The 12,063-nt window shown below is 31.0% G+C and overlaps 1 protein-coding gene across 3 annotated transcripts in view; it reads left to right on the plus strand.

Moving 5' to 3' along the window:
- The window catches only part of Xrcc4 (X-ray repair cross complementing 4), a 247,045-nt gene that overhangs the window by 141,598 nt on the left and 93,384 nt on the right, over window positions 1–12,063 (plus strand). For all 3 annotated transcript variants that reach the window (XM_005315659.5, XM_040271690.2, XM_040271689.2), the window contains exon 7: window positions 4,844–4,991. In XM_005315659.5, the coding sequence (XP_005315716.1) occupies window positions 4,844–4,991 (148 nt within the window). The remainder of the gene's footprint in view (window positions 1–4,843; window positions 4,992–12,063) is intronic.

Here is a 12,063-nt window from a genome sequence, read left to right on the forward strand (position 1 = left end):
AAAAATCCATAAAAGTGATAGAATGGGAACCTGATAAAACAAATTATAAAGATGGAAAATAATTTTGAAATATATGAAGATCTAAGAGTTCATCATTGGTCAGACTGAAGTTTAACTTAAGGTAGTTTAACTCATGGGATTTATCCAAATTCCTGGCAAATTAGCCAAGGGTGTCATTTTATTTCAACATTCAGAATACCCAGGGAAGCCAACACTCTTCTCATGTCTGATCTGCTGCTGCCAACATCCTGCAGTTCTTCTGTCAGATGAGAAGAAGTATGGCTTTTTGTGGAGCCACCTTCCACAATAGCAGGGCTTGTGTAAAGATTCCCCATTTTTTAGATGTAGTGAACCTAATGAAAACTTGAACTTCATCCCATAGCTATGCCAATCACCATTTTAACTGGGGTAGGTTAATTAGCAATAGCTTTTCTTTTTCTTTTGTTTTCTTAAAAAAAAAATTTGGAAATGGTGAAAGGCACATTGTTATGACAAATAAACTAATGATAATATTGAAAACTCAGAATTCTGGTAGTGGAATCATAGTAGAACACCTCCCAAATTCGGATTCTTCTGCCTGAATTTAAAAGTTTAAAAATTTATTTGATATCTCTGTCTACTTTTCTTGCCACGTCTTCCCTAATGTTTTTACATATATATTGTCTCATTTCCTATATCTTTCTCTCCTAAACACCACTCTATCCTGGCCATACTTTTCCTTATTGTTCTTAAACATTAGAATTCTATTCAAATTATTCCTCATTTCTAAAACAAGTATGTATAAATAATAAACAATATGAATTGATGCTTTTATTTAAAATGTGATATTATGACTTAAAAGTGAAAACTTGAATTGTTAAAGTTAAAAAAAAAACCAGCCATGCCTTTGTATCTAGCGGTACTGGTCTCAGGACCCCCATAAATATCTCTATGTGATTGGTTGAATCTATGGATGCAGAGCCCAAGTGAACAGAGGGCCAACTGTACGTTGGCCAATGAATGGTATAGACGTTTTGGAAGGTCCCTGTATTTAACTTCTTATCAATATAATTCTGTCCCTTCTGTGGTTTCACCACAGGTTTGATTGGAGATTCACAGCTATAGCTTAAGGGATCCAGTGTTCAGAATAGAAATGTAGTATCCAGTGTCAAGATCAAAGGGAATGAGAGGACCGAACATTATCATAGCTAGAGGAGAGAGGCAAGATGGTTTGAAACTGGCGAAATGCTTTCTTTAAATGAGTCATTTAATATTTAGGTTCCAGATATTGCAGTAGTGCCCCTTTTTCTTGGTTTCTGGCATTGCTGGGTAGAGAGGAGAGGATAGGCCAAAGTATTTTGCCAGACATTAAAGGTAGATGGGTATTTTAAGGGAATATTTAAAGTAGGAGAATTTACTACAATACAGTTGGCTACTATATGTGCCTGAAAAACTGAAGGGAACACAGTTTCCCATGGTGCAAACACAAACCAAAGAAGATATATTCTGTTTAAATAGTAACTGAGCTTATACAGCTGCCTTTTCTCCTCCTGCCAATTTTATAGAAAAGCGCCACTGTAATTGTCAAGAGAAATGAATCATAATGTTTGGGTGAACTGGCCAGAAATATTTGGTCATACGCAAGTTCAGCTTCTTTGTGTTAAATAATGATCGTCACCAAGAAGTTTAAAGTGTGAGAATATTAGATACTTTATAATTTGGCTACAAGGTAATACTACTACTAATAATAATAGTAATATATTTTCAGATTAAATTTTGTCACACATAAAACCATTAACTAGTGACTAAAAATAGTAAGTAGTTAGTAAAAATATTTACTAGAAAATAAGCACAAAATAATTTCTGCCTCAAAAGCTTGAATAAATTCCAAGCTTGGTGTCCTTTAAAGTTTCCTAGTCACCACCTCTTGTAAGAGGTTTCCCTTTTGGCACGTATAACATTTCCTGTAATAGGAATGACAGTCCTTACTCTGATAATGCAGTTACCTTGTCCCAGAGTTTGCGGACAAACACAGAGTCACTTCAAAATGTAGCATAAGAAATCATCTCTAAAAATAAATAGGCCTCATGGGATTTCTAGTCCTCATTCATAAAATGGTAGAGTATCTCTAAAGTATTTTAGCCAATCTGTGTATCATGAGTATCTCTAATTCTGCTCATGAATGGCTATATGTAACACTTATTAATATAATTTATATGCCTTGATTTTAGTAGGTACACATATTTTTTTCATTCTTTAGAACAAGCAGTAAATCATCAGTTGTTGATTGAAATGTGAATAGCAAAATACCTATGATAATACTCTCAGGAATATGAATTTTTTGTTCTGTCAAATTTATGGTCTGTGCCTTCCTGATTAGAGCTAGAAACAACTGGGTTATAGCTCACCCTAACTAATGCACATTAGTCACATTGTATTTTAAAGTAAATTGCAGACATTATAACAAATGGTGTGGCCATTTCACACATAAAATATCCATTTTGGTTGCTAATTTATAAGGCTTCATTTGGAGTTTTGAAATGAATGACAAAAATTTTTTAGTGACTATTTTCTAAAAAGGTTTACTTTAAATTGTAATTAAAACAATATTCTATCTTCCTAGATTGAGGAATGACATCAGCTGTAATCTCTCCATTTTACAAGCCTATGTACAATTGCAATATCCTCTACCTTCAACACTTTTGGTAGTTTTCTTTTTCCTCATGGACCATATAATTGTATTATGATTACTCATCTCTCAACTTAATAAAATTTGGGAAATCATTCAACTTGAATGTGTCAAACAAACAAAACAAAAAAACAAAATCCAAACTCCTTTTTTAAAATTTACCTTTTCTACTCTCAGTACAATTTTTACAGGTTAACAAATTAATGTACAACATATCTAGAGGAAGTCATTTGTCCTAAAAACTTAAAATAGCCTTGGAAAGTAAAATATAATTTGATGGATATTCAGTTAATATTTTATCAAATAATATTTTACCCATGATTAAAAATAATTTTTTAATTGTTAAAGTTATGTTAAGAACAAAAGCTGTGTTATTTGGACAAGTCACTTTACCTCTTTGAAGCCCAGATTTCCCATAAGTAAAATAAAGACTGTAATAGCAAATGCTTCAAAAGGTCATTTAAGGATTAATAAAATAACACATGCAAAACCTATAGAAAAATGTCCAGCATATAATTTCTCAAAAATAATAGTTATTATTAAGACCAAAAAAATGGAATCAAGGGAAGAATTTCAAGAGATTGACCAACAATGTGTAAGCAATTTCAGAGAGATCAAGTGTGAATTCCATAGAGTGAGAAGGCAACATGCAGGCTTTTCTGCTAGAATAATATAAATATAAATATATACACATACACACACACAATACACACACACACATACCTGAAAACCAGGTAATAAGGAAGTTAGGGCTGAAGCTTTTGCTCAGTGGCAGAGCATTTGCCTAGCACGTATGAAGCACTGGGTTGATCCTTAGCACTACATAAAAATAAATAAAATATAGGCACACTGTCCATCTACAACTACAAAAAAAGTAATGGAGTTTATGGGAGAAATATTAAAGTTTGAGCCCAAAGCCCCAAATTAGGCAGTTTTGTCATTATTGTTAGACCTCCCATTAAAAGTCTAATAAAAATCCTAACTCCAATAAATCTCCAACAAAAATTATAATCAGAATCATAGTCAGCAGACCCTTTGCATCACTCTTCCTCTCAAAGGGAGAAGATGTGAGTTATCGCATGCATTTGATCCTAATAATTTCATCAAAATTAAATATCCAAGATATAGGGAGAAATGTTTTCGTAACTATTTCAGCTCTGATCACCACTTAGCAAAGAAGTATACTTTTAAAAAGTGTGAAGTTCTTTTCTCATTTAGTTTATTAAACCAGCCTTTATTTGTGCTAAAGGAATTGACTAGAATTTTCAGCTTTCTATCTCCTCCCATTTAAACATTTTTACATGGTTAAGACACTCTCTCCATATTTAGAAGGAAAGTTTATCCCTAATCACTTTTAAATATTACTATGCTAAAAAATATTGTATGAACCGACAGGATATCCTAAAGTTCAGATTATATTGACATCATTGCTGTGTTTACGAAGAGGAAAGCACCTCTTCTCATTTATAGAAGCATGTATCCTAGCAGAATATACTGTGTATTGCATGGATGAATGAAAATTCTAAACTCCTCTTTATTGTTTCTAGAGAATAAGGGAACATAAATCAAACATGTTTCTATTCTTGCTTCTGTTTCACATGTACCAAATACTCTGAGGAGTAGTTTAATGACTTAGCCATATTAGAGATATCTTTTAATACTTTTTATAGCTTTCTTGTTCTTGTTCCACATTTGGCTTAAAAGACTATGAAATTATCTCTGAGTTACTAAGAGAAGTTCCTGTACTTGCTAATAATTATGGTTTAATGTCAAATTGATTCATATAATCCCTATAACAGTTTGGGTTTTTTGCCCTTCACCCAAATACCTTTTACAGTTGACTACAGTACCTCCAATCAGTTCCAACACCAACGTAGTAAACTGTGCTAATAATGTGTTTGGGAAATTTCTTCCTATGATGGGCAAAACTATTCTGATCAAATTATTCCAACTTTACAATATATCTAATATTTTATGTTGGTAAAAAGTATTACAAACCATTTTAACTGGCTCACTTCAAAAAATCTGCATGAAGTTGTAGGAGAATACTTTCGAGAAAATAGTTTTTCTGTATTTTAATCGTTCAACCTTATTTCAATGCTAAAGCAGCAAGTTGATACTTTACTTATATTATATGCATAATTTTGTTGGGTTACATTTTTTATTTTATTTTAGCCACTTTAAGTAAAGATGACTCCATTATTTCAAGTCCTGATGTCACTGATATTGCACCAAGTAGAAAGAGGAGGCAGCTAATGCAAAAAAATCTTGGGACTGAACCTAAAATGACTCCTCAGGAGCTTCAACTTCAAGAGAAAGAAAAGTAAGTCATTTTATTCTTTGCCAAATGGTGAGATGAGATTGTAAAAAATCTATTATATAATCTAAAAAACATTTTTATTTCTGAATTTAATTATTTTTAAGAACAAAAATTATGATTTTAGAAATTATAGAATATCTGAATCAGTACATTTTCTTTGGCATTTGGTTAATTCCTATTAATATTTAAAGCAGACATGCCATAAATATAAGAAAATTTTTTCTTGTGGTTTTTACAGATTAATTAGAAATGGCATGTAGGATACTAAAAATATTAGACTCCATCTTGTGTTTAGTGAAGTGTTTCAATCTAATTTACTGCTTAAAGGGGACCCATACATGTATTCAAATTAGCCACTTAGTTATGCTTGGTATTTTTTTCAAGTAATATGTCATTTTCCTAATCATCTGTTTATTTCTATTAAATTTAAGCATTATATATTTTAATTTTACTGTGTTTCAATCTTTACTTTAGTCTGCCTTCTATCAATCTGCATTCTAATTTACTTGTAATGAGTAGAAAAGTTAGAATAATAAACATTTTGTTACAACAAAACAACAAGTATTTATAATAACATTATCAGTTGAATCCAAAATGAATGTGCAGATAATTTGGAGATGTGTGTGTGTGTGTGTGTGTGTGTGTGTGTGTGTGTGTGTGTGTGTGTGTTTGGCTATATATATATATTTATATGTATGTATACATGTTTGCTATCAGAATTTATTTTTGTCTAGATTTTCATTAATTTAGCATATAGTTAAGACATAATAACCATGGCAGATGATATTATTATAGTCTAATGATTTTTAAAGTGTAGAATGAGGATCCATGAGGATTATGATGCCCTTTGTTCGTTCTACAAGGTCTTCCCTTCTTCAACTCTGTACCTCTATGCAGCTAGATTTTCTTCATATCCTTCAGTAAAATAACATGGCACAGCTGATTGAATGCAGATGCTGATGAAAATCTAAATGTTTTTAATCATGCTAGTCATGCAAAAGAATAAAACAATGCTATAATAAGATTTTTTGCTTGTAAAATATATGATATTTCATAAAGAATGGTATTAGTGTTATCACATGATGCATGTTTCATGTTTTTGAATGAATTGATGAATATTTTTAGTTTTAATTTTGAATATGCAGAAATAATTCACAGAAACAAAATGTAGACACAAAACTCTTGAGGCGTTCAAGTGTTTTCACAAGTGTTTTTATAAGTATTCTGAGAACAAAAAGTAGGGGCTGAGGATGTGGCCAATGGTAGTATACTTGCCTAGTATCAACTAGACCCAGGCACACCAAAAACAACAACAACAACAAAAAACCATACACACAAAAATCATCCAGTTTCATCTGAGATCAAATGCTTCACAATTCTGTTATTGATAGTAAAAATATAAGGCTAAGTTTCATTGTATGCCTTGGGAAAGTGGAAAACTGATAGGAGAAAGTTTAAGTTTTTTAGAATAAAATAAATGTTTTATATGTAACAGTAAGATTATTTTGTCTATTTTTCCTTGAGTTTATTCTGTCCACAACTGGCCTGATCTACTTGTACTTAAAAATTGTCACCTGAAAATAAACTGAGTCTATTATGTATAGCTTATTTATGTGTAGAAAATATGCATGCAAAGGCTCAGTGTACGTTGAACTCTTGCTGGTTTGTGGTTATCATCTAAATTTAAAACCTCAGCTCTTAACCCCTTGAGAGAGTTCATTGAGTTTAAGGCAGAGTATAATCTATTTCCAAGTTACAAACATTAGAATAGCCAAACTATTCCTATATGTTATTATGGGAAAGAATAAAATTATCAGCAGTTTGAAATATTCAGAAAACCCTGCCCTTTATGAGGCAAATGGTAAGTCGTGAGTATTGGTTATGTGTCAGAATAATGAAATGCCGAGGATTCAGGGGAGTGGAAAACAGACACGGGACTGTGTCCTCATGCAGCTTTTGATCTATTTTTCTTCCTCTGGTAAAAATTTCAGGGTGTGTGTTAAGAAAGAAATATGTTCCTTTCATGTTGGATGCTACATCTTAGGAGTTTTCACTGTATGTGTGAATTAAAGGTAAAATTTTGAGGTTACTGACATTTTAAAAGTATATTACATGCATGATAGAAGAATGAAAGCAATTTAACTCTGAATCATGACAAAATATTTTTAGCTTTTTGATAAAGGCAATAAGTTTGTTTCCACAAACATTCTAATGATTAAATTATGTTTCTTCTCTTTTCCACTTTCAAATGATCATCTCAATGTTTATTTTGTGTGCTTTCACTATTTTAAAAGTTTAGATAAACTATATCAGCTTTTTTGAATTGCTTGATAAATATATTATTGTACGACCTGTTGGCAAGACTACCACTAATTAAAAATGAAAAACATTACTAGATACCAGAGAGAATTTTGAAGATTAAAAAAAATTTAGTTTAACCTGTATCAATTAGACATTGAATGGTGATATCCTGCTTCATAATTCCTCTTCCTTTGCCCAAGTGTAAAAAAAAATTACATATATTTTTCTTATTTTATATAATATATCTAGGATTTTTAATCACATTTTAAATATAGTAGACTGAATTTTTATGACTCTTAAATTGTACTAGCTTTTCTCTCCCAATTCATTTTACCAGGAAAAAGAAGAAACTTTTGTAAAATAAAAACCTACTCTTTGCTCTTAAAAACAAATAAACAAAACTCTTAGAAGCCTTTATTTTATGCTTTTAATACTACTTCTTATAATATGGCATTCTTAAGCACTTTTTTTTCTCTTACAACTTATCAACAATTTATATAATTTAGGTGAATGTAATCTATTTATAGCTTCCCAGGCAAATGCAGATGAGGTTGAATAAATAGATAATTACTCAGACCACTAAACCTCACAGTTCCCTCTATATACTTCCACAGTAGAGCTTATAATATTTCGACAGACAAAGTGATTACAAGAACCAGAGTGGGAGACATACACCACCCATAAGGTTCCATATCAGAATCATTGAAAATTTTCCATATTTTAAAATATACTAATTACAAGGAATTTAGAGCATTTTATTTGTAGCTGAAAAGAATGCTGCTCCTTGTTAGTGGTATCACTGGGATCTAACTGGTAGGATCTCAAAAGCAAGGACATATAGAAAGTCACAGTGTATAACTCATATATCAGATTTGTATTCATTGTAAAAAACTATAGTAAACTTTTCCTTCTGAAAGAAATTGGTTCCTCCCAAGTTGGTGAAATGACATTATGAAGTAGTAGTTATAATTTAGTAGCATGTGATAAAAAGTGTGTTATTTTTCCTGAGAAAAGTTAATTTATTTATAAATTTTGACAATATCTGGGCAAAACTGTATATATTAAATGTAAAAATTTTAGTAGAATTGTTTGTGCCAGTAAAAAAACTAAGTAGCTCAGTGGTACGGAGCCTGCCTCCCATGTGTAAGGCACTGGGTTCAATCCTCAGCACTACATAAAAATAAATAAATAAAGATACTGTATTCATCTACAACTAAAAAAATTTTATAAGTAGGTTTCATAACAAAATGTGTCTGAAATTTACTATGGAAATATTTAACCATATTTTGTAAAATACTGTTGAAGTATGTAATGTTTAAGATGGAAAAGCCCCCATGTTTGTTTTTGGTAGTAAGTATATCTAAATTTGGGGAATCAAGTTTAAATGAAAGGATGAAGTGACATAGCAGTGTCCAAGTTCTGTCCATTTCTTCGTTCCAACATAGTGTTAGCTCTTCTCTGTATATATTCATGGTAAAAAGACAGGTTTTCTTTTTTATTTAATTAATTTTATTTTTTTAAATACATGACAGTGGAATGCATTACAATTCTTATTACACATATAGAGCACAATTTTTCATATCTTTGTATATTAAATGTGTTCATGTCAATTCATGTCTTTAAACATGTACTTTGGTTTTTTTCGCATTACAATTCTTATTACACATATATACCAAAATTTTTCATATCTCTGTTTGTATATAAAGTAGATTGACACCCAGTTCGTGTCTTCATACATTTTCTTTCAGAATAGATGAATTATAGATAGGGAAGAGAGGTGGGAGAGAAAGGGAGGAGGCAGGGAATTAGCAAGGATGGTGGAATGTGAAAAGACAGGTTTTCTCTCCAAACAGATCTTAAATACTAAGTAAAGGGAAGGTGACCTTTCAGAATATCTGGGCTTTAAAATGCATTTATTGAATATATAGCAAAATAATTAGAGAACAATTAAAAATTGTTGATAGAGAAAAATTTAGTGCATTATTTAGGTTCTATAAATAAATTTGAAAGCTATAATGCAAACAATTTCTAAACAGATTGTCAAACAAATTTGAAAATATGATTTATAAAGCCAAATTCAATTCTTATGTGAAAATAATTATTCTTCAACTACATTAGAAAACATTAACAAAAAATTATTAAGCTAAAATGCATTTTTAATAGTCAGTTTTCAAAACAGTAGTCCTATGGATTTTAGAAGGTCTTCAAAATACCACTACTGATGTCTCAACAATATTTTATAATCCAAGATAGATGTACTAAATTTCTAAGTTTCCTCTGAAAAGTAACCATAACATATTAAGTGGAAACTATTCAATATGGAAATATTTAACTCTGTTCAATAATGTAAAAAAAACTATGTTGTAGAAAGAGACTAAGTAAGTTACCGAGGGTCACAAAACCAGGGAGTTATTTAAATAATTAAGTAATTCAGTAGATCAGTGAATTGACATACTCTATTTCACATCACCATGTCATTTTAACCATTATATCTCACTGAATTCATTCATTGTTTTCCTACCAATCATGTGCAGGATTCCAAACATTTTTGTCAGGCTGTTACATTTTTATTTCCACTGTATTTCCTATGATTGCCCCAGCAGTTTGCATTCATTATAGGACTACCACATGATTTCAGATTGACTGAGGAAACACATAGTAGGCACTATTGTTTGTTTGAAACAAAAGAATTCTGACTGACTTCCCTCACAGTACTGAGCAAAGTATTCATCATTCCTGATCTCAGATAGCCTAGTCTAAAGAAGACACAAACATTAATTAGATCATTGCATAGGACATATAATTGTAAACTTTTAAAGGAGTTCAGGATTTAGAGAAAACATTTTCAGGAGGATATTATTTGAAGAACCATCATTTATGATCTAAAGGATAAAGAGATGTAAAATAGCGGAATAGGGATTAGAGTGCAGGGTTCAATAGAGGAAGCAGCCTGTGAACACATGCTCAGGTAGAATGTGTGAGTGTAAGGAGGATAGAGAGCAAGAAAGAGAGGGTATGAGATGAGACTAAGCACTCAACCACAGCCAGATCAAGGAGTTGTGATTAAGAATTCAATCCTTCCTCCTGCATAAATAAACGTTCTTGTTTCTCACGTTGTAGAGGAGATTTTGTCTGGTTTTTCTACCATTTGATGCTGATTTTTAACTCTTACGAGTTATCAAATTATGAAACCGAGAAGAAAATTTTGATATTTTGGCCATTATTACATCTTCTTAGATCTAATGATTTTTAAATTATCTGATGTTGTTATATTTAGTTTTGTTCTTTTAGCTGTATTTCAAACCACACACTATAAAATTTTTGGTTCCCATAATAAAACTTTCATTCTTTGGAAACGCAGGAAGATAGAAAATTGAAAACATACTGAAATTCATCAAGTTTCCATAGGGAAAAAAGCTTAAATTAGCATGTGTAGGCAGTCCTGAGATTGAGAATTGTACTGCCATGTTGCCTTTTTCTTCAAAATTGAAATGCTTTTTTTCAGGAATACTTTTAGGTTGTTGATGATTTCCTGCTCTTACTTAATACTCTGAAATCCTTAAATCTGGTATATATTGATAAACATTCATTTAAAAAATTTAGTGTGACTAATCCACACAATATGATTATTCTTAAGGAACACTCATCCTGTTCTGTCAACTAACATCAACATACTATTCAGCATAACCATATGCTATGCATTCCTTGCTATTTACTATCTTGCACCACTTAAAACTATTTGTTTGGTATGGCTTTTTTAGTTCTATATATTAAACAAAATAAAACCACTAACAAAGACTACAAAAATTGTGAAATTGCTTTCATATTTATATACTTCAATAATATTAGTAAAATCCTAAGTATAAATAAGAACATTGAAAAATTACTTTCTATGGAAATGTAATAGCATATACTGTGTACTTAAACAAAATTATACTATATCCAGGCTTTATTTGGCACCCAACTTAAAATTTTACTTTTTGTCATACACCATAAAGCCAAAAAAGTATTTTTCATCTATCACCGTGATTTAGACTTATATGTGATGGATATCTTCTGAAAACAGAATTCAAACATGTTTTTCAAAAGAATCTTTAAAATACTATTAAAAATTTTCACAGTATTTTTTATTTAAATCTTTTTTTAAAATTTAAGACCCCCTATTATTTCTTAAGACATCCTGTAAAAGCTAATACAAATAGGTCCAACTCTGTTCACACCAGTAAATGAAAGTCTAGTAATTCCATTCTGTTAATATGTCCCAATGTTACTTGTAGCCAATTTTAGTTGGATTTTTTTAAAGAAATTGATTAATTAACCAATCCATTATTGTCTTCTTTGCCAAATTGAGTCAATTTCCAATATTACTGAAATTATAAGGCAGGTAATAAAATCTAAGAAGATGCTTGAATTAAATGATTTAATTGACATCTTAATTCTCAACACTTCAAACTGTTTCAACATTTTTCCCTTCTTGGAAATTCTGCTTTGCCTTTTTCTAGGTGTTCTGTATTTATATATGTCATATATCTCAAAATAAAACTAATTATAAGAGAATTTGACATTGCCATCTGACAAAAACTTGGTTAAGTTTTCACAGAGATGAACACTTTTGTCTCAGAATCAGGGCTCCAGACCCCAGGAGAGGTGGCCAAGAAGAGAACCAAATCCAAATTCAACCAATCCAGGTTTACCCTGAAAAGACCCAAGATGGGAAATCAAACATAGCTATATGCCACAGACACCCAGTTATCAAAACTGGACTATAAAATCC

Source organism: Ictidomys tridecemlineatus, chromosome 1, assembly GCF_052094955.1.
Source record: "Ictidomys tridecemlineatus isolate mIctTri1 chromosome 1, mIctTri1.hap1, whole genome shotgun sequence".
Taxonomy (NCBI): domain Eukaryota; kingdom Metazoa; phylum Chordata; class Mammalia; order Rodentia; family Sciuridae; genus Ictidomys; species Ictidomys tridecemlineatus.